A 23,445-nucleotide genomic window follows, 5' to 3' on the forward strand; every position below is an offset into this window, starting at 1 on the left:
CAAATATGTTTGTATTAACAAAACAATGTTTATAAATCTATTTGTTGTAGCGAAATACTTGTAAAAGTGGTCATTTTGTTGGTTGATTAATTGTTATATGCCAATGAATATGACTTTTAACAATTTGATTTAAAGTCACAATAATCTTTAAACGACCAAATGTTGTGTAAAATACCCTTGAATACATTAAATATGATTTACAACTCTCAACTAGGTGCCTAAGGATAGCTTAAGGCATGGGTCTACAAAGTTTAATGTGCACAAGTCTACCTCAATGTAATTATAATCTGTTGTAATGATGACTTTGATGTGCTTAAACAAAGTACTACAAACATGCAAAATTTTAAATACAAAGAAGCAAACATATGTTTAATAAAGAGAGTGAACTTATTGGCATTGACAAAGAAATCCATGTAGACGCTTCTATTTCAAAGGACCACATTTAAGAGCTAAAATTGACTATGATCCTATCATGTATGAAGGATAGCATAGAAATGTTGGGACATTTTTTCTCCTAGTATATAATTGTTTGGCTATTCAATTGTTTCACACTCATAGTTACATGACTTCTAGCCTCACAAGCTAAGCAAGAGATTAGAGACAAAATATAAAGTCAATCTCACAATTGACACGAGGCAAAAAAACCAAAATTTCTATGTCAAAGGAATCCATGAATGTATGTTTGGATTAAAAGTGTTGTATAGGTCAAAATGGCTCAATCTCTAAAAGCTTCCATTGTATGAGGGAATCAATGCAATCTTTGATTGCATCCTCAATAGATCTAAACTTAAATCCAAGCCCTTTTAATTTTTCGGTAGAAAGCTTGTACAAGTTCATTTCTGGTATCGATTCGCATACATACCTATTAAGAAACAAAATTCAAACATTAATAAACATTGATTATTTTAAAGTTGAAATTGATGTGAATTGATAAGCATTGCTTATTTTAAAGCTAGAATTGATGTGAATCAAGCTTTTAAAAAAAATTTGGCGAATAGACAAGGCAACCAACTTGGATGACTTGAAAAAGTTTGGACAAACTTGTTGGATCAAATTCAATAGCATGGAATATGTAAGAACTCTCTCTGCACAAATGAACCTTCCAGAGGCCATGGGGACTTCGTAAGCCAAAATGTGGGCTTCTACCACGTCTCTTACATCCACCCATCCTGGAGTGATAGTCTTGAAATAATTATGAGTGCCTAACAATCAAAAAAATTAAACCATTAGAAGCTTGAGAAAATGATTCAAGGAGCTAGCAAGCATTAAAGTAGTTTCCATTACTTTCATTGCAAATTTTGTCCTAGTGTTCATGTACATTCAACTTGCCTTTACGAATATTATATTCTCACTTATTATGTATCAAAATTACAAGTTTAACTATGGAGGAAAATATTTGCATGAAAAGGAGAGGTCAATCTAAATGTCTCATTTGTAATCTTCTCAATTGCTCCCTACAAGCAAGAAATACATGCCCTCATTTGGTCGATCATTTTACTATAATTCAAATTTATTGCTAATATAGAAAATAATACAACGAATCTCAAATAGTTCATTATTTTGGTTGGGTCTACAAGAGTGCTAATCATTCTATTACTCTAGTGCCCCACTTGTATGTATGAAAGACAATTTGAGACAATCTTTGAGCCTAGACTTTCAAATGCTTTTTCTTTTGTAATTTGGTACTTCATGAGTTGCCTATTATTACAAGTTGTTGAGATTCCTAATGCATCTTAGCTATTGCTTTAATGACATGTCCCAAAGTTAATGTTATCTAAAATCTCAAAATCCTTCACATAATCCCATAGCCTGTGAGTGAACAGACTTCCTTTTTGACTGGTTTGTGTTTGATTCTCTCGAGCTAGGATTTTGAAACCTTTTGATAAGTCATTATTAACATTTCCATCTTACAAGATTAGTGTTACCTAGCCAATTCAAGAGTGCACACTTTCATTTTAAGCATCTAAAGATCAACCACACATGTATACAATAACTTCAATCCTTGCTAGACCAAGGTTACAAACCATAGCCCAAAGTATGACATGCACTAAGCACAATGGTCCAAGAAATTGGTGGGTTTGCAAATGGAGTCCTCTATGTAATGGACCCATCATTCACTTGTAACACGTCATTATACTTCTAAAAACTCTAGGGAAATTTTAACTTTATTGTTTAAACATATTCATGTAATTTGTGGCTACAAGATCTAACCTTTGAGGGAATTCTATGGTTCCATGTGAACAACCCAAAAGAACCTTAAAGTTAATAGTAATAATAATGTTTAAATAGAAACAAGTACATGATTGTTAGAAAACCAAATTGTGTTGCATAGCCTCCTTGAAATCGATGAGCCTATTTGTGAGCCATTGTGTAGCTAAAAGAATTTTCCCTTAGATCCAAACACCAACAAAAACTCCAACTCGCTATGAAATTCAAAACATCTCAAGATGAGAGAGAGAGAGAGAGAGAGAGAGAGAGAGAGAGAGAGGAAATATATATTAACATCTATATAAGGACAATGTGGCCTATGAGACAAAATCCAAAGTATATTCATGTTTAATGTCATCTCATCAATAAGGTGAAAATAACATCAAAAGAAGTGGCCTATGAAACAATGCTAAGAATAACTTTATGATGGGACTATGCTAGACTAGAACCATGTCTAGTGTTGTCCCATCGGTAGAAAGAAAAGACAACCCAAATTTGACAGGACTGTGTGCAGAAAAAATATGGAGACTGTAGACTATAGCTAATCTCAACTATGATGCAGTCTCTAACTACTCCACTGATATGCATGATGGTGATTCTTTGGTATCTCGTGATACTGGCTCTGATCCCCAACTATGGTGCAACCTCCTTGAACGTGGTCCTAGTAGACGGAATTGTCGTGCTCGACTAAGTGAGATGGATCTATCCAACATAACTTGACAACATGGAATGGAAAGTGTCTAGCATGATGGCTAAAGAGAGAAGCCTTGAGTGGAAGCATGCAAGCAGAAGCAAGAGCTATGGTGGAAAAAGCAAGATAGAAAGAGCAAGAGACACAAGATGTGGAAACTCCAACAGTCACAATGTATGATTGGCCTTCTCTTATTCAAATATCACTAAAAGAATAAAGAATGAAGTATTAGTGATGGGCGGTCGCCACCTGCAATGTGTAAGTGTGCAGGTACTATTAGTGTCATGAATACGCAGGCAATTAGGCATATGCGCCTCTACCCCCAATAACCTCCCACTTAATGGCGAATGTGTTGAGATATCGAGCTCCACTCGTGATACGCCAGGGTGACCGTTGTGTATTTATGTCACCGACTTGTCAGTTGCAGACGCGGTTGGTACACCGCCGATGAATAATAGCTACATGATAGCTATCCTTATCTACTCTAGCAGTTAGTATGCCACCTTAGTTAGTTGAGTTTGGTTTTGAGACCCATACATAGGGTTCTTCTATTTTTCTTTGTACTAGAGTTCTTTTGGCTTACACAACTAAGAAGAGGAAAACTGTTTTCAGCCTCCACCCTTGTGTGTCTTCTTCCATTGTGCAAGCAAGAAAGCTTCAAGCGAGACTCCTTCCTTCTCTCCCACAATCTTGACATGGTATCAGAGCCTTGTTCGTGGTAAGGAGCTCAAGAAAGCAAGCCAAGCTCGCAGTGGTCTGGTAAGAGGAGCAGTGTTGCTTTCATTTTCTGTTTTGGGAGCAGATCTCTGCAGGTAGCACAGCCGGAAATTGCAGGAGTGCATTGTCTCAGGTTGAGACGCCCTTCGCGGTGAAGCAAGAGGGCAGTATATGCTGCGGGAGAAGGGCTTTAGTCCTTGGCGACCTTGTTTTTTTTATTTGAGGCCATTTCGGGGCCTGTTTTGCAGACGGAAGTTTTCTGCACGCACTCAGGAAAAGGCTCAGTTTTATGCTGTGCAGCCACTGTTCTACAGGTCGGTGAAAAGTTACTGTAGAAATTGCATCGTATGCTTGTGCGCAGAGACATTGGGAGTTTCAGAATCATCCTTGGTTCCTGTTTATGCAAAATCGTCACTAGGAAGTGACTGTGTGGTCAAATACCACTTTCGCCAGTTTTGCAGATTTGCCCTTGTAAGGGTGAAGCTGTGTTTTTTGCAGTAACAGAATTTCTTGCAGTATTCTGTAATGGCGTCTGATTCTCTTTCACAGATTGTCACTGAAAAGCTTGACAAGAACAACTTCCAGGCATGGAAGTTTAGAATGACGAATTTCCTTATGGGAAAAGGATATTGGGAATTTGTTGCAGGAAATGAAGAAGAACCAGTTCTTCCTGATGTTCCCAATCAACAGCAAATGCAGGCATTCAAAGCATGGCATGAGAGAGCCAGGAAAGTTATGTATTGGCTGTCTATCAGCATTTCAGACTCTATGATTGTGCATATTCAGGATGCAAGTACGCCAAAGGAGGCATGGGATACTCTGTCAAAAATGTATAGCACAAATACACAAGCCAGGAAAATGCAGCTCAAGCAAGAGTTGCATAATGTGCAAAGAGAAAATATGAGCATCAATGACTACCACATGAAGGTGAAGAAGATTGCAGATGCACTTGCTTCCATTGGGTCGCCAGTGAAAGATGATGATTTAGTCTCCGTGACCTTGAATGGTCTAGGAAAGGATTATGCACAGTTTCGAACATCCATTTCCGTTCGTGAAAGATTTCCTGACTTTGAGGAGTTGATTGCTCTTCTAATTTCTGAGGAGCAGAGAAATGGTGGTGCATCTTCTTCAGGAGGAACTTCAAAAGAAGTTGTCTTCTACTCAAATGCTGGAAGAGGTAGAGGCAGAGGTAGAGGAGGCCGATTTGGAGGCCGTGGTAGAAATCAGAATATGCAACAAGCTTAAGAAAATCAGTCCTATGGAGGAGGACGTGGTAACTCTAGAGGCAGGGGGAGCCAAAGAGGTCGTGGTGGATGGCAAAGAGGCCAAAATGCAAACAGTAATGTTGAATGCTACTATTGTGGTAAAATGGGTCATATGGCTAAAGACTGCTACAAAAAGCAGAATGACATCATGAATGAAAAACTGCAACAAGGAAATTATGCATCTTCTAGTAGACAGGGTGATGACAGAAATGAGCATCTATTTATGGTGCAGCACATGAACAATTCTGTAACAAGTGCAGAAGAAAGCAACGATGTATGGTATGTTGACTCAGGTGCGTCAAACCACATGACAGGTCATGCAGAATGGATGGAGGATGCAAGGAAAATGGAAAAACCAGGATTTGTGGAGACTGGTGATGATACTGCACATCCTATTGTGCAGATTGGAAAAATTCCCTTGTCTATGCAGGATGGGAAAAAGAAATACCTCTCCGATGTATTTCATGTTCTGAATATCACCAAGAATCTGGTTTCTGTTGGTCAAATGGTTGAGCAGGGCTTGCAAGTCAGATTTAATCCTCATGGATGCTTTGTTGAGGATATGAAAAATAAAGGTCGCTTGATAGCAAAAGGAAAGAAGAAGGGCAGAATGTTTACATTGGATGCAGACATGTCTGAATTGAGTGCAGCAATGTTTGCACATGGGACCGGTGTAGTTGCAGATATTGATATCTGGCATAAACGCATTGGTCATGTTAATGTACAGCGACTTAAATCAATGCAGGCCCAAAATATTGTTGCAGGATTGCCAAAATTCAAGGTTGCAGAAATGCATAAGGTATGTGAAGCCTGTCAGTTTGGAAAACAGGCAAGGAAACCATTTCCTAGACATGTTCAAGAGAGTAAGAAGCCATTGGAATTAATCCACTCTGATGTGTGGACTACTAAAGCTGCATCTCTTGGAGGCTGTCATTATTTTGTCAATTTTATTGATGACTATAGCAGAAAAGTTTGGGTGTATTTTATGAAAAAGAAAAGTGAAGTTTTTGGGCATTTCAAAACTCTTAAAGCTATGGTTGAAAAAGAAACAGGCCTGTAAATAAAATGCCTAAGGTCAGATGGAGGGGGAGAGTACCTCTCAAATGAGTTTGCAAGGTTCCTGCAGGAGCATGGCATAAAGCAACAATATTCATGCAGTCATACCCCACAGCAAAATGGAATTGCAGAAAGAAAAAACAGGCATATTGGAGAGGTATCTCGTGCCATGCTCAATGAAAAAGACTTGCCAGATTTTTATTGGGCTGAAGCAGTTGCTACAGCAGTCTACATAATGAACAGGACTCCCACTGCAGCAATACATGAAATGACTCCAGAGGAGAGGTATACTGGTAGGAAACCAGATATTTCTCATTTGAAAATTTTTTGTTGCATTGCCTATGTACATGTGCCAGATGAGCTGAGATCCAAGTTGGATCCAAAAGCTGAGAAGCGCATCTTTATTGGTTACTCTCTGCAGCAAAAAGGGTATAGATGCTATAACCCTTCTACTCGTAAGTTTACAGTGAGCAGAGATGTTTTTGATGAGATGAGTAGCTGGTATAAACCAGTAAATGTGATTGATGATGTAGATGCACAAAATGGTAATGCTGCACAGAATTCACAGCAGCAGTCACAAAATATTAGTGGACCTGGAGCGTCCTCTAGCAGTGGTTCACATTCTTCGCCATGGACAGGCAGATTGAGATCAAGAGAATCTTCTCAAAGCAATGCAGATAGTGGTATGCAGGTATCACGAAAAGGAAAAGAGAAGGTTGATCAGCCCATGTTTGATGTGAATGCAGGTCACTCTTATGTGGATGGTGAATCCAGTGGCTCAGAACAGAGCATTGATGATGAGTTGGGTACCCCTTCTATTGTTACACCTGGAGTAAGGAAGACCAGGGATGTTTTGAGAGCACCTAGGAGTGAACCTACTTTGCGCAGGTCTACGAGAGCTAGGTATCCTGTGGATAGGCTGAAATATGATGGATTTACAGCCATTCACTATGCATATATGGTCAAAGTGATACAGGAACCAGAACCCACATCTTTTGAGCAAGCCATGGGAAAAGAAAAATGGGAGAAAGCCATGGATGAAGAAATGGATGCCTTGGACGAAAATGCTACATGGGAGTTAGTACCTTTGCCTAAAGGTAAAAATGCAATTGGCTGTAAGTGGGTTTATAAGGTGAAGCACAATGTAGATGGTTCTGTGAACAGATACAAGGCAAGATTAGTAGTCAAGGGGTATGCACAAACATATGGCATTGACTATGAAGAAACATTCAGTCCAGTTGCAAGGATGGCAACTGTAAGAGCAGTCATTGCTATGGCTGCATCAAAGGGATGGTCTTTACATCAGATGGATGTAAAGAATGCCTTCTTGCATGGTGATTTGCAAGAAGAGGTCTATATGGAGCAGCCACCAGGTTATGTGCATGCTGTTCATCCTGAGTTTGTTTGCAGGTTGAAGAAAGCCTTGTATGGCTTGAAGTAAGCACCTAGAGCATGGTCTGACAAGATAGGACAGTATCTTGTCACTATTGGCTTTCAGATTTCCAAGGCAGATTTCTCACTTTATGTGAGAAAAACAGAGAAAGGTATTATGCTACTTGTCATTTATGTTGATTTTATTATGACAGGTGACAGTGATGAAGATATCCTTCATGTGAAAATGCTATTGAAGCAGAAGTTTGAGATGAAGGATTTGGGAGAGCTGCGTTATTTCTTGGGCATTGAGGTGATTAGATCACCAAGTGGGATACAGCTCTTACAAAGGCAGTATGGATTGGACATGCTGTCCAAATATGGGATGACAGGCTGTAAGCCTATTTCAGTTCCTTTGAAGCAGAATGTGAAGCTGAGCACAGATGCAGGTGAGCTTCTAGAAGACCCTACTATGTACAGACGCATAGTAGGAAGTTTGATTTATATGACTATTACCAGGCCAGATTTGAGCTATGTTGTTGGATTGGTAAGTCAGTTTATGCAGGCTCCAAGGAAATCGCATTTGGATGCGGCTAGACGCATACTCAGGTATGTGAAGTCCACATTGCAGTATGGACTATTTTATGAGACTGGGGTTCAGATACAGTTGCATGGATACACTGATGCTGATTGGGCTGGTAGTATTTCTGATAGACGATCTACCAGTGGATATGTGTTCTCTTTTGGGAGTGCTGCAGTCACTTGGAGCAGCAAGAAACAGCCTACAGTTGCCTTATCGAGCACAGAGGCTGAGTGCAGGGGTGCAGCAATGGCTGCATGTGAGGTAGCTTGGTTGCATAAGCTACTTTATGATATGCATCAGTCTACAGATCGACCAGTTGTCATTTATTGTGACAACATGAGTAGTATACACTTGGCAAATAACCCAGTCTATCATGCTAGAACAAAGCACATTGAGGTGCACTATCACTATGTGCGAGAGAGGGTTTTACTAGGTCTTATTGATCTAGTTTATGTCAGCACAGAGAATCAGGTAGCTGACATATTCACGAAGGCATTGGGCGCAGAGAAGCTGCGCAAGTTCAGAGACCTGCTTGGTGTGCAGAAATTGGGATTGAGCTCGAGGGGGAGTGTTGAGATATCGAGCTCCACTCGTGATACGCCAGGGTGACCGTTGTGTATTTATGTCACCGACTTGTCAGTTGCAGACGCGGTTGGTACACCGCCGATGAATAATAGCTACATGATAGCTATCCTTATCTACTCTAGTTCGTGGCTCAGTTAGTATGCCACCTTAGTTAGTTGAGTTTGATTTTGAGACCCATATATAGGGTTCTTCTATTTTTCTTTGTACTAGAGTTCTTTTGGCTTACACAACTAAGAAGAGGAAAACTGTTTTCAGCCTCCACCCTTGTGTGTCTTCCCCCATTGTGCAAGCAAGAAAGCTTCAAGCGAGACTCCTTCCTTCTCTCCCACAATCTTGACAGAATGTGTCCCAAGTGAGCAGGAAACAAGAAAAAAGTGGCAAAGTACAACAGGATGAGGAAATACGTCATCTCATCCGATAGCCATCAACTTCCTAAGGAATGCAAAATGCTCTGTTGAGAGACTTTTTGTGAACAGATCTACACGATTTTGGTTGATTGTGATCTTGACAAGCTCAATGGACTTGTCCTCAACCACCTCTCAAACAAAGTGGTAATGCACCTCAATGTGCTTCATCTTCGCATGGAAGACCCCAATTCTTGGCCATCTGAATAGCACTCATAAAATCCGAATGCAATGTAGAGACCACATAAAAAATACCAAGGTCTATGACCAAACAGCCTAACCAGAGGGCCTCCTTGCAAGCCTTAGTGGCTGCAATATACTCTACCTTTGTAGTAGATAGGATCGTGCATTTTTGTACCTTGGACATCCAAGAAACACCACCTCCAACAAAGGTGAAGACATAGCCAGAGGTGGACTTTCTATTGTTTGCATATCCTGCATAATCAAAATTAGTGTACCCCATGACTCTTGTATCCTAGCCACCATAACATATGCACATATCTACACTACCCTTAAGGTACTGATGATACCCTTCATGGCATCCCAGTGCCACCTACCAAGTGTAGCCATATAGCGCCACAACTACATCGAATTGTCCACTGCGGATGCATAAGGGATCTTGACCATCTTGGCCTTCTCCTCATCAAACTATGGACAATCAACCCAACTAATCTTCACGTGAGAAGGTAAAGGACAGTCAATAGGCTTAACATCATGTATATGAAACCGCACAAGAAACTTCTATATGTACTCCTATGATAAGTGAAGGAAACCCTTGAGCGATCCCGCATGATATGCATCCCAAGAATGTGAGATATGTCCCATGTTCTTCACCTCAAAGCCCTTCTTGAGTTGACCTTTCAACATATCCAACTCCTCACATGAGCACTCCTAGCAATCAAATATCATCCACATAGAGTACCAAAATCATAAGGTTGCCATCACAGGCATTCTTCATGTATAAACACGGATTCATATCACTACGGGTATATCCTTGCGAATGCATGAAAGCATCGAACTTGTGGTACCATTCCCTAGATACTTAAGGCCATAAAGGCTCTTTCGCAACTTGCACACTCGGTGTTCCTTGCCTTTCTTCTCAAAGCCCTTAGGCTACTGCATATAGATCTCGTCATGCAAGTCACTATATAAGAAAGACGTCTTAAAATTCATATGATAGAGATCCAGATCTAGTTGCACAACCAAAGCCAATACTAAGCATAGGATAGTCATCTTGACTATAGCAGAGAAGGCTTCATTGAAGTTAACTGTAATGTCCCCATTACTTAATTTATTTTAATAGACAATGTGCGTATACATTCCAAAAATTTATTTATGTTAAAAAAAATTGTATATTTATAAAACTAGCTCTAAATATGAAGATAATTGTTATTATTAATGAGGTATTTACTATATGCCAGCTCATGGAAGAAAGACTTGGGAAACCCTCCCAAGACTAGCTTATTAAAACTATGTTTGTAGTATAGAACAACAAAAAGAACTAGCCTAGTGGATAGTCACTTGGCAGTTAAGTGCACTTGGGTGACGACACTGCCGGGATGGGTGAACTCACAGGAAAATTTTCCTAAAAGCTAGTGGGAGCTTCTCATGTGCAACCAACAGCGCCAATGAAGCCTTCGTAGCCCGTTGCCAAGTATGCTAAGGCCAAGATGCCAAGGTCTATGCCTTGGTCGTTGCCTTGGAGTGACGCCCACCCAACCATGTAACACACGAGGCTCGCCCATATATTCGTAGATTTTTATCTTCGCACTACAAAAATGAGCCCTCTCTGACGTCATCGATAATGTCACCAAAGACGCTAAAAGAAAGTGTTCTCTCATTATCATCGATGACGTCATCAAAAAACACTAAAAAGCTAGCATCCTCTCTTTATCCCCTCCCCCGTTACTATATAAACAAGGGTAGAGTGTCATATAAAAAACACACGACCTGTGCAGAAGTCTCTGTTGTTGACGCGACAAAGCTCTACTGCAATCAACCAAGCCCCCCTCTCTCTCTCTCTCCCCCCACCTACCTGGAAGTGCTGCCCGAATCCATCAAGCTTCTTCCATGGCCCCTAACAGACGTCGAGATGCTAAGCGAGGTCACACTCAAAGAGCTCCCAAATGCAAGGAAGTAGTCGTTGCTGAAGCACAAGAGAAAGTTAACCCCAAACCCATTCAATCCGAAAGACCGGTTATCCCACAGCAAACCGAGGTTGCGGCCATAAACCGTAATCACGATGAATGGTTGAATGGAGACAATCAAGTTTAGTACATAAGAAAATGATTACTTTTAAGCTATTAACTCTACAACTTCCTGATGAGGAATAAGTAAGTCCGTTACATAGATTATGATCAATTAGAACACACTTAAACTTACAAAAACATGTTAGTATTATCAATTACTTTTTAAGAAGGAACACGGGAATTGATCCAGGGGATAGATTCTATTCATTGCATACATTGACAAGAGTGTTAAAAGTGTCTTATGGTTATGATTGCCTTTGGATTTATGAATGATGAATTATGGCTCTTATGACTCCATGCTTGCACAGACAAACGGGTTGTGGATTGTGGTGGTTCAGAACATTGGGGTCCCCAACCCAAAGCTCCCTAACACTCTGCGGAGTGTAGAAACTCACCTGCAAGTGGGGGTCCTATACTCCTGAGGAAGGTAGGCATTTTATGTGGAAAAACTCACCTTCAAGTGAGGGTCCTACGCTTTCAAGGAAGGTAGGTGATTTTGGTTTTTGATCACTCCAGTACCTGAAAGGGCAAAGGGCCAAGTGATAAGTGCCCCTATTATGTAGGATGGTTCTTGAGACTCAAGGAAGCTTAGAGGGGCTGTGAGCCAGTAAATTCCCTGTTGACCGCGAACGGAGTGCGATCACATACAGCCCAATCCCGAGGGATTGGAAGGTCCTAACTTTGGCTGGACAGCCTCTTTCTATGGAAAGACAGATTTTGTACCACTCTACGGAGTTATGGTTTTGGATGTTACTGTGAAATAAAGTATCTGATTTTCAAATTGTTTGTTATGTGCTAAAAATTGAGCTTAACGAGCCTAGTTTAATGGAGTAATAAAAGAAAGTTGATTTTATATATCCAAACAACATGGTAGTATGCTTTACTAATTAGAAAACAAAGCAAACCCCATCGAGGAAAGTGGGAGGCTTCGATCCTGATGACCGAACGCCTATGGCTGGTGGGTGGACCCGATAAGTTGGATAACTTTCCAACACTAGATAGAGCTGATTAAATCGTGACTCTCCCAATACTGGTAGGATTGGTTATTTAACACCGTTTCAAGAGACCGGAGCTGAGATTTTACCTTACGGATAGGGGGTTCGAGTTACATTATCCCCTCGTCTCTCGCTCTCTTTGAACCAAGTGTGATGTTAACCTCACTCCTATCTTTGATTGATTACAAAGTGATCTTTCTTAGGTGGGCGTTCGATTACTGTTAAGGGTGACTTGTCTACGCTTTCCCCTATGAAGTAAAACTGAGATTCCCATGTTCAACTAAGTTCGAGGTTTCCCATAGGGAGACGCGATGGTGATATGCATGGATACGAATTTCAATCGACTACTAAGAGAACTCTGCGTCTGTTGGAGGAGGCATCTCACATTAACACCATGCTCCTGCTTAAAACTCTTAGCAACCAATCTAGCCTTATAGATTGGCTTGGTGCATACAAGGGTACTGTTCAACTTGTACATCCACTTCCATGGCAAAGCACGTTTTCCACTAGGCAAAGGAACCAAATCCCACGTATAATTTTTCTGTAGGGATTCATACTCCAACAACATGGCCCTCTCCCAATAGTGACTATCACCTCTGTGCATGGCCTCATCATAGGTAAGAGGCTCACAAGCATTCGTCACCTTAACATAATCCAAAAAGGGCGCAAACCAATTAGACTAGTATATCTCTAGTAGAGCATCGCAAAATAAGCTGTGGGGCCTATATACCATGTCTAATATCAGGGTCTTGGGCCACTAAAGCATCAACTAGTTACAAGTTGTCTAGTGTGATGTACAATAACAAGAGGCTTCTCCTGAAATATCACCCTAGGTACCTCAACAACCTACTCATGCTACTAATGCATTTTCCCTTTATGGAAAACAACATCATGGCTATGAATGACCTTCCAAGCCAATAGATCCCAGAGGTGATAGCCCATCTCACCTACATATCCATAACCAAAAAAGATGCATTTCATGGACTTAGGATTCAACTAATTGCACTTATACTTGGAAACATGACAGAAAGCCTCATAACCAAAGACACGCAAATGAGCACATGATGGAGGTTTTCCAAACCATATCTCCTCGACAACCTGATAGTCAAGAGTAGTCCATGGGGATCGGTTAATCAAATGTATGGCAATGGTAATTGCCTCAATCCAAAAGTGTTGCGATAAGCCTATCTACCTAAGCATACTACAAACTCGCTTCTAAATTGTCCTATTCATGCACTCAGTCATACCATTCTGGCGTGGGGTGTACAAGACAGTCAACTAACCCTTAATACCCCTCTCATCACAAAATTGCTTAAAGACTTTAGATACATACTCGCCCCCATTGTCAAATCATAGGCATTTTAGCTTGTACCCAGACTGCTAGTTTTTAACAAAAGCAAGACAACACTTAAAGAAAGCCAAGACTTCTAACTTTTGCTTGATGGGGTATGCCCAGACCTCTTCCCACTATAAATGTATAAGGATCTTGGCCATCTCGACCTTCTACTCATTAGACTGTGGACAATCAGCCTGACTAATCTTTATATGAGAAGGTAAAGCACATGCAACAAGTTTAACATCCTATGTATGAAACCGCTTAAGAACCTTCTACATGTACTCCTACAATAAGTAAAGGAAACCCTTAGAGTGATCACACATGATGCACATCCAAGAATATGTGAGATTAGTCCCATGTTCTTCGCCTCAAAGCTCTTCTTGAGCTGACCTTTCAAAGAATCCAACTCATCGTGAGTGCTCCCAACAACCAACATATCCTCCACATAAAGTAGCAAAATCATAAGGTTGCCATCACGAGTCTTCTTCATGTATAAACATGGATCCATATCACTATGGATATATCCTAGCGAATGCATGAAAGCATCGAACTTGTGATATCATTTTCTAGGTTCTTAAGGCCACAAAGAATGTTTCTCAACTTGCATACTAGGTGTTTCTTGCCTTTTTTCTCTAAGCCCTTAGGTTGTTGCATATAAATCTCATCATACACATTCCCATGTAAGAAAGTCATCTTAACATTCATCTAATAGAGATCCAGATCTAATTGCGCAACCAAAGCCAATACCAAGTGTAAGGTAGTCATCTTGACAACAGCAGAGAAGACTTCATTAAAGTTAATACCATGGTTCTACTTAAAGTTCTTAGCAACCAATCTAGTCTTATAGACTAGCTTGGGGCATCCAGGAGTACTCTTTAGCATGTACACCCACTTCCATGGCAAAGTACATTTTCCACTAGACAAAGAAACCAAATCCCACGTATGATTTTTCTGCAAGGATTCATAATTTGATTAATGGCCTTATCCCAAGAGTGATGACTATCACCTCTGCATATGGCCTCAACATAGGTAAGAGACTCACAAGCATCTATCATCATAACATAATCCATAAAAGGCACAACCAATCAAACCGATGTCTCTTTAGTAGAGCACCGCAAAACAAGCTATGAGGCCTATACATCCTATCTAACATCAAGGTCTTGGGCCACTCAAGCATCAACAGGTTGTCTAGCGAGATGTACAATAACAAGAGGCTTCTCCTGAAATATCACCTTGCGTACCTCAACAACTTGCTTAGGCTGCTTATGCATTTTCTCTTCATGGAAAACAAAATCATGGCTACGAATGACCTTCCGAGTAGCCTACAGATCCTAGAGGTGGTGATAGCCCATCTCACATACATCCCCATAATCAAAAAAGATGCATTTCACAAACTTCGGATCCAACTTATTGCACTTGTCCTTGGAAACATGGCAAAAAGCCTCGCAACCAAAGACACACAAATGAGCATATGATGGAGGTTTTCCAAACCATACCTCCTCGGCAACTTGATAGTTAAGAGTACTGTATGGGGATCAATTAATCAAATGTACGATAGTAGTAACTGTCTCAACCTAAAAGTGTTGTGATAAGCCTATCTAGCTAAGCATACTACGAACTCACTTCTGAATTGTCATATTCATTCGCTCAGCCATACCATTCTGGGGTGGGGTGTACGAGACAGTCAACTAATGCTTAATATCCCTCTCATTATAAAATTGCTCCAAGTCTTTAGATACATACTCACCCCCATTGTCAAATCGTAGACATTTCAATCCATACCCAAATTGGTTCTCAACAAAAGCAAGCAATACTGAAAGGAAGCCAAGACTTTTGACTTATGCTTCATGGGGTATGCCCAGACCATACGTGAGTAATCGTCAATGAAAGTAACAAAATATTTTGCGTCACCTAATGATTTGCAAGGCATAGATCCACAAACATCAAAATGAACGAGAGCCACACACGTACCCATGCATGTAATGACAAACTTCTTATACAAACTACGGGTCTGCCTGTCATAAAGACAATGATCATAAGAATCAAAATACTTATAGTCAAGAAGCAGAAGATACTCCAAATGGATAAGCATTTTCATTCCCTTTAATGGCGTGTCCAAGGCAACAATGCCATAACAATACATATGGTACTGCACACACTGCAAAAATGTGGTCAATGGACCCAAATATAAGTAAGGGAGAAAGAGTGTCAAACTTGGCACCTCGTGCAATAACAAGATTCCCACGAGTAAGCTTCCATAAGGAATCACCAAAAGATATAACACAACTCGCATCATCCAACTGTCCACCAACTAAAAGTAGGATTCTAGTCAAAGTCGAAACATGGCATACATCATGCAAAGTAAACGTACTGACTAAAGGAAACTGCAACTGGACATCTCCAATACCAACAATATCCAATGCCAAGTCAATATCCAATGTGATAGATCCTGATGCTGCAATACGAGTGGAACCACTCTCGATGAGAGGTAATATGAAATGAAGCCCCTGAATCAATCAACCAGCAATGAGCATAGGTAGATGAGACATCTGTCAAGTGCAAAACATCAAAAGAAGAAGTTGTAAGTATATAGTCATCATCAGAATCAGTTTGCACGACATTAATCTCTTCAATCTTGATGCGGACTTGCTAGGAACAATGTTGTAATCATCATTCTTTTTCTGCACTTTATCCTTTTCCTTTTCCTTACGCAGGTCACATCACTCACTTTATGGCCTTGTGGCCAAATATGACCCCACTTCCCATAATAGTAGCAAGTCAATGGGAACTTACAGCCACAGAACTTACTACAAGACTGTCCATGTGACTGAGAATGAGACTTCTAAGAGTCTCTCCCACAATGGAACACGGCATACATCATGCAAAGTAAACATAATGTCTAAAGGAAACTGCAACTGGACATCTCTAATACTAACAATATCCAATGTAAAGTCATTACCCAATGTGATAGATCATACTGCTACAATAGGAGTTGAACCACTCTTGATGAGAAGTAACATGAAATGAAGCCCCTAAATCAATCAACCAACGTTGAGCATAGGTAGATGAGGCATTAATCAACTACAAAACATCAAGAGAATAAGTTGCAAGTATGTAGTCATCATCAGAATCAATCTGCATAACATTAATCCCTTCAATCTTGATACTGGACTTGCTAGGAATGATGTCATGATTATCATTATTTTCCTACACTTTACCCTTTTTATTTTCCTTCTACTTATCATCACTTATTTTATGGCACTATGGCCAAATATGACTCTGCTTCCCACAATAGTGATAAGTCAATGCAAACTTACAGCCACAGGACCTATGCGCGGTTGTTCACGTGACTGAGAATGAGACTTCTGAGAGTCTCTCCCACAGTGATCAAACTGCTCCTACCATTATTACCCCTAACTATCAAAGCATGAGAGGTACAAGAAGCATCTGCATTCTTTTAAATAACCTCTTCATTCAATAGCGCATCCTGTACATCCTTGAATTTCAGCCCATCAATAGGCATATTTACACACATAGCAGTGCGGAATGTATCCCATGATTCAAGCAATGTAACCAGCAAGAACAAGGGAGGAAAATGTCCTTAAATTCAATCCCCTATAAAGTTAAGTGCCTGAAACTCATTTAACTGGGCAGACGTGAAAGTCCCCTCTTTATACGAAGGTCCATGAGTTACTTCAGTCAATACATCTGAGAGGCAAGGCTCTACTTATCATAGACATTATGAATCTTATTCCATAACTGCCAGGCACAGTCTGCCCATCAAAGACAGCATTATAGTAGACTTGCTTAGAGAGTGGCAAAATGATTATAGATTTATATATCTCATCCAGTTCAACCCAATCCTCTGCATCAATGCGTTTAGGCTTGACACCCTCATGTCTCAATGGCTTAATCTACAATTTTTTCAATAGAACCTACCAAATTTGTGCCTTCCAACAGTTGTAGTTGGTGTCATCCAACTTGTCAATGTTGAAGATAGCATTGTCATTCAACCCACCATTCATAATGGAGGAAATAAAACCATAGTCCAAGACAAACAGGCTGTTGTAAATGGCAACAAAACAGCCCCAAAATCATAGCCAAATCAAGGGCTAAGCAAGAGAATTTGCTAAAATGGTGAGCTTTCCACAAACTATAATTGAGTAACTATTAAATCCAAGTGATAGCCCTCAGATAGAGTGCATAAAACTGAAATGATAGGCTATTGTAATAATTTGCAGCAGTATGCCAGCAACCAATTGTGAGCAATCAAGAAAGAAAGACAAGGAACAACCAGCATTGAAAGCTATCACAACTGTAGTGTGTCAGTAACGATATATGCCATAGACATAGACATCATGCAAATAGATCTCAAGGAAAAGAGAAGAGAACTGCCAAATGCATAACCCACTGAGCAAAGCTCAATACAAAACCTAAAAGCATATAAATATCACTGACAACACAGTAACAGGCGTAAGTGCCAAGTCCAAAGTAAGTGCTCAAATCAGTCCACTATAGGGTAACTTCATCCAATACATATCAAGAGAGCATGTACATGAAGTGTCGCATGGTCTCAGTGAAAGTAAGGTCAAGCTCAACTACAAACATTGAAAGCTCTATGTAACATCCAAAATATTAGGAAAGCTCTCACTAGAACAAAGAGTGACTGCCAAATGACCAGAAGAAGCTCAACACATCATAGGTGTAGCATCCAAGTATCCAAGATACATGTGACATACATCCGGGAGCATAAGACCCAATATCTTCTTCAAGCTCTTATTCTAGTATCCAAAGTAGTAGCCAATAGTATAAATTACAGCTAATGTCAATGTAACCAAGCCCAAATCACAGCTCAAGAACTCTCAATGAGCATAATCGAGCATGTAGCATCCATATCAGACATCAATGCATCCAATAGGGTGCCCAAATAGCTTCCAAGAGCAAAAGGTATATGGGGGTACTCATAAAATGGTGTGCTGCCCTGTTAATACAGCACTTAAATGACACTGAAATCTGAGCTATTTCGAGCTCAAATCAGTCCAAAACGCATTCTAAGACATCAATATAACATCCCCCAATGATCCATCATCACTATGTAGGCATACAAGCATCTGTAGGACTCCAAAGCTTTGAGAAATAGGCTGTCCCAGAGGTATTACAGCAAACTATCTGCAATAACCAACAATGGCTGCTCTAAACAATCCAGAATGGAGCTCAAAATCAACTCAAAAGGCATCTCAAGGCATTGGGCAAGCATCCTCCAATGATCTCAGCATCAGATAAGCATGTAGCATAGCCGAACGACATCAATACATGATAGGCATTAAGCTTTCCCTGTCAAAGCTCCCTGTCCAGATCTGTGTGCAGGAGTGAAATGACTGCTACACGGAGCCAATGCAAGCTCAAAGTCAAGCCAAAAGCACCGCAAGACATCACCATGACATCCAGTAATGATTCGGGTACCAAATAGGCATCAGTAGGAACATATATAGGCTTCAAGCTCTGAAGCAAACTGCCTCAGACCTGTATACAGCAGGTCTGCTGTTCATAATCAGCAATAACAGAGATTTGCAAGCTCAAAGCAATGTCCAGATGTAATACACTGATGCTGGGAGGATGTGCAGTGGTCAGAGAAAGGGCCTGAAATTCAGGCACAAATCACACTAGGTGGACTGATCACTGTGCTGGTCCTGTTGGTCTTCTTGGCTGCTATTGAGCCCTTAGCAATGAGCAACAAGGTCTCTTGAATCCCCGGAATAGGCCTCAATACATGGGAGCAAGCCGGGAAGAAGCAAGAACAAGATTCATACCTCGAGAAGAAGAGGGCTGAACTGCCATGGAAGCTTCAAGATGAAGCTTTGTCTCAGGTTGAAGTGAATGATGGGGAAGCTCCTCGAACCAATGCTCTAATACCGGTTGAAGGGAGAAGTCTTGAGTGGAAACACACCAGTGGAAGCAAGAGCTATGGTGGAACAAGCAAGAGAGCAAGAGCAAGAGACACAGGATATGAGAACTCCAACAATCACAATGTGTGACCCGCCTCCCCTTATTCAAATGTCACTGAAAGAATAAAGAATGAAGTGACACTAATGGGTGACTGCCACCTATAGTGTACAAGTGTGCGGGTACTGTCAGTGTAATGAATACATGGGTGGTTAGGCACAAGCGCCTTTACCCCTAACAATGGCTCTATTTACGCAAGGCTAGTAGTGTCAGTAAGGTTAGATCTTTGAAAAAAGTATGTCACTACTCTTTGTGTGGGTCCCTCTGGGTGAGTTGGCATCCTGTCTCACAATAGTGCTATGTGGTGCCTCTGGAGCTCTAAGAGGAAAAGACCTAGGCATCTCTAGTCCTCGTAGTCCATGACATGACGAAGAGATCCAAAACCATCATGGAAGAGGCAAGGGTACCGTGCTTGTATGTCACAGTATATTGTACGTCCACATATGTAATGCTCCTCTATCTCAAGCTCTCAGCCACAAAGCTAGTAAGTCCTATTACTTGATGGAGTATCTGTCCATCTACATGTCTCCATATGTAGCCTATGAGAGGAGGTACGAATCTGTTCGATAGCAGCCCATATGCTATGGGAGAGATGGGTGTCCATGTATACTGGTTGAATAGTGAATCCATCATCAAAGAGACACAAGAAGTGACTCCTATAGAACTCCATCCTCAATCCAAGAGGGGATGGTGGGTGGATCCATGTCTTCCTTGTCTCAGTTCTCAAGATATTAGCTTTGATCATCTGGTTCAGCTTTGATCAGTTGAGACAAAGTGTAGGGCAGTCAAGGTTGGGGGGGGGGGGGGGGGGTCAGTGCTCATATGTCAAAACACATACCTAGAACTCAAAAACCTCTCATAGCTCAAAAGCCAAGGTATTGCAGAACTATTTTTATGGCCAAAACTTAGTGGTACGCAATGTATAGAGGGTGTGTCCACTCTTCTACAATTGCCATTTGATGAACTTGATAGCCCTCACACCAAGTGGATAACTCATCGGCATAGATAAAACTTTAGGAACAATAAACACAAAGGCACTCTCCACATCGGACATGATGACATCTTCATACTTGGTCTTTATCAACAAATACCAAGCTTTCCACCTAATGTTTGCACCATTTGCACATCAGATCCAAGCTACATGTCCAATGCAAGGTAGTTCAATAGACAAAATGGTTTCCTTCCAACCACTGACAGCTCCATTGCTCAATTTGATGGGTCTTAGATTAAGGGACTAGAGCCACACTCACTTGAAATTATGAAATTATGGAGGCAAAAGAATCTTAGACATCATGAATCATTAGCCATTAGAAGCAAGTTGGCTGTCAAACCACATGTAGAAGCCAACAAGGAGCAACGATGGCCATTGGCAAGCAATATATTAAAAGGTGGAACCAAGGCAAGAAGGGCGGCACAATAAAAAAGAGGAGCTACAAATTGAAGACCCCTATTCGATTCATGAGGTTTTCATGTAATAGAGGATAGTCCTTAGAGATCAGCCATAGGACCTTACAACCATAGCTCTAGCTCAAGTCTTAGCTTTTAGATATAGTTTGCTTTATGTTTTAGTAATCTAAGTCAAACACCTTAATATTCACCCTAGTATCTCTATTCTTTGGCCTTTATAGCCCTAATTATACTTTTCATTTTCTTTAAGTTATTTGTCTAAGCCTTGAGTTTGGGCTTCTGGTATGTGGGATTTGTGTCAATAAGTACTCAATGATACTTGGAAGACAAACTAGCCTACCCAATTAATTATTAGCTAGTGAAATTAATTTTTAAGTACTAAAATAATTATTAAATTAATTTTCAAAATTAATATTTTAAAAATTAATTCAATAAGCTAGATAATTATGTAAAATGGGATTAGAAGGCTACCGCCTAGCAAAACTTATCCATGTAAGTAGAAAAAATATTTTAAGGAGTTGGTGGAAGTCTGTTCCCACCATCGTGAGAGACAAGGCTGCTGGAGAGGGAGAAAAGCTTATTAAATTGTTCTATATCATTGCAGACCTGCCCAAAAGCTGAAATTTTGCTATTTAAAGGCCTACATCAATAGGCAATAGTCCCAAAAGGGCTAAATCATGTAGATGACAAGAGTTGGAGGTTAGCACAGCAACCATTTTCGTCTTCCAAACTAAGAGCAACTATAAGTTAGATTCTCTTGATCATGGAAGCAACAAATTGAAGATGGTTTTCACGAAGAAAAATAGAAGTTTCTCTCTCTACATCACTCTTTCATTCTCCAACCATTTCTCAACTCTCCTCTACATTTTTTAATAGTTTAAGAAATTAGAGGAAGAGATTTCAATTAATCTCTACTGTAAACCCTAATTTATAGCAAAAATTAGGGTTTGGTAGTTACCTCAAGATGCGTGTTTAGAATTCAAGGCCTAAGACTTGAATTGTAGCGATTGAAGAATTTCAGGGACACTCAAGAGACCAACTAGCCAATTTCAATTTGGGGTTAAATTTGTCTCGCTAGGAGCAAGGTGAAGGTTGATTCCCCAAGCAAACCAAGGGAAAATTTGGTTTGAAGGCTTGCTAGTCATTATGATAGCAAATAGCACTTCGATTAGCGGAGGAGATTGGTGAATGTCAATTGTAATATATCCATTTGCAATAGAAGATAAAGAAATACCCCAAGAGATGCTAGTTTTGGGACCAACAAGCTGTCAATTGTCCAAGATTCAAGTGGTAAAGTATGCATTTCAATTTTAAGTGAAGTAATTACTTGTTGTGATTACTATTAAATCGGGATATTACCACCCTATTCAAGGAAGAAGGCTGATTTCATGGTTTCATTGCCAAGTCCCCATCAAATCCCTTGACTTGGTGGGCATGAGGTACCTGATTGAAGGTCACAAGTTTTGATCAAGTGCTGAAATTTTGTTTAGCTGAACATTTACAACGAGTATGTCATCTTACAGTGATATAGGAGTAAGCAGTGATGATGCATCTCATTTTGAAAATGCACATAATGAAGGGAAATATGCAATACCTAAACTTGGAACAAGCTTACAACATGGATAGCAAGGAGAAAATGTGGTTGTTGACCAAGAAGCATGTCCTTCAAGGCCACAGGCTGCTAATGACCAACAAGGAGGAGAAGAATATAATGACCAACATCTTTGTTCAATTGGCCAAACAACCATAGTTTGATATTTTTAAGTTCTCCCAAAAAGGACAGCAAGGGCAAGAAGATGTCATCGTCAAAGGCCTTTGGGCAGCAAGAAGCTTCCAAAGGACAGCCATTGCAGTCTAAAGATGCATCCAAGGATGGGGACGAGCAAAAGCAAATGATACCAATAGGATTCAATACCCCCATACAAGGTCATCTTCATAGTGCCAATCTAATGGGTTTTGGACAACCAAGCATGCATTTGGTGGTGGCACTATTTTCCATGCTACAGTGGGTCAAGGACTACATATGGAAATGTATGGCACAACTCCTTATGGTATGCAACAACAAATGCATGGTGTGCAAGGCCCAATGTATTCAAATGCACCCTTTTTACAGCAGCCAATGTATGACAACTTGACTCCCAAAAGGGTAGCAAAAGACTATGATGAAGGTGGTAAAAGAGTGGTACACAAGAGAGGTTGAAAGTTTTGACATTTATTTAACAGTTTTGATGTAGCCTATTCGAAAGGCAACTTCACTAACTCCTCTAAGATTTGTAAGGTAGCCACTTTCTTGAAGGGAAGCACCGTCAACATGGGTACAATTCAAGCAAACGTTTGCATCGATTGGGTTGACTAGTACACTTGAGGTGGACATCATGACATCTTGGAACAAGCTTGATGCAACACAATGTAATAACTTGGAATAGTATAATAAGAAGTTTTGGGATGCCTTGTTGCCAGTAACTTTTTATCGTCCGATTGCTCTTCATAAGCAAGTGGAAAAGTATGTATATAGGCTACTTAAGGGAATCTCAGATTTTTGCATTAAATCCACCATGTCTAGCATATCTCAGAT

The 23,445-nt window shown here is 40.3% G+C and overlaps 1 protein-coding gene across 4 annotated transcripts in view; it reads right to left on the reverse strand.

Annotated features, from left to right (window-relative positions):
• Window positions 1–631: 631 nt before the first annotated feature.
• Window positions 632–23,445, reverse strand: part of LOC148021420 (phenylacetaldehyde reductase-like) — a 79,807-nt gene continuing 56,993 nt past the window's right edge. For 3 of the 4 annotated variants that reach the window (XM_087699283.1, XM_087699285.1, XM_087699284.1), the window contains 2 exons: window positions 1,013–1,202; window positions 632–862 (listed from right to left, as the gene is read on the reverse strand). In XM_087699283.1, coding sequence (XP_087555409.1) covers window positions 706–862; window positions 1,013–1,202 — 347 coding nt within the window. In that variant the 3' untranslated portion in view covers window positions 632–705. Of the gene's footprint in view, window positions 863–1,012; window positions 1,203–15,532; window positions 16,010–23,445 lie in introns of those variants that run through there. The other variant, XM_087699286.1, reaches the window with a different exon arrangement.

The sequence above is a fragment of the Lygodium microphyllum genome, chromosome 18 (assembly GCF_053477565.2).
Source record: "Lygodium microphyllum isolate KBCC chromosome 18, Lygodium_microphyllum_v1.1.10, whole genome shotgun sequence".
In the NCBI taxonomy this organism is placed as follows: domain Eukaryota; kingdom Viridiplantae; phylum Streptophyta; class Polypodiopsida; order Schizaeales; family Lygodiaceae; genus Lygodium; species Lygodium microphyllum.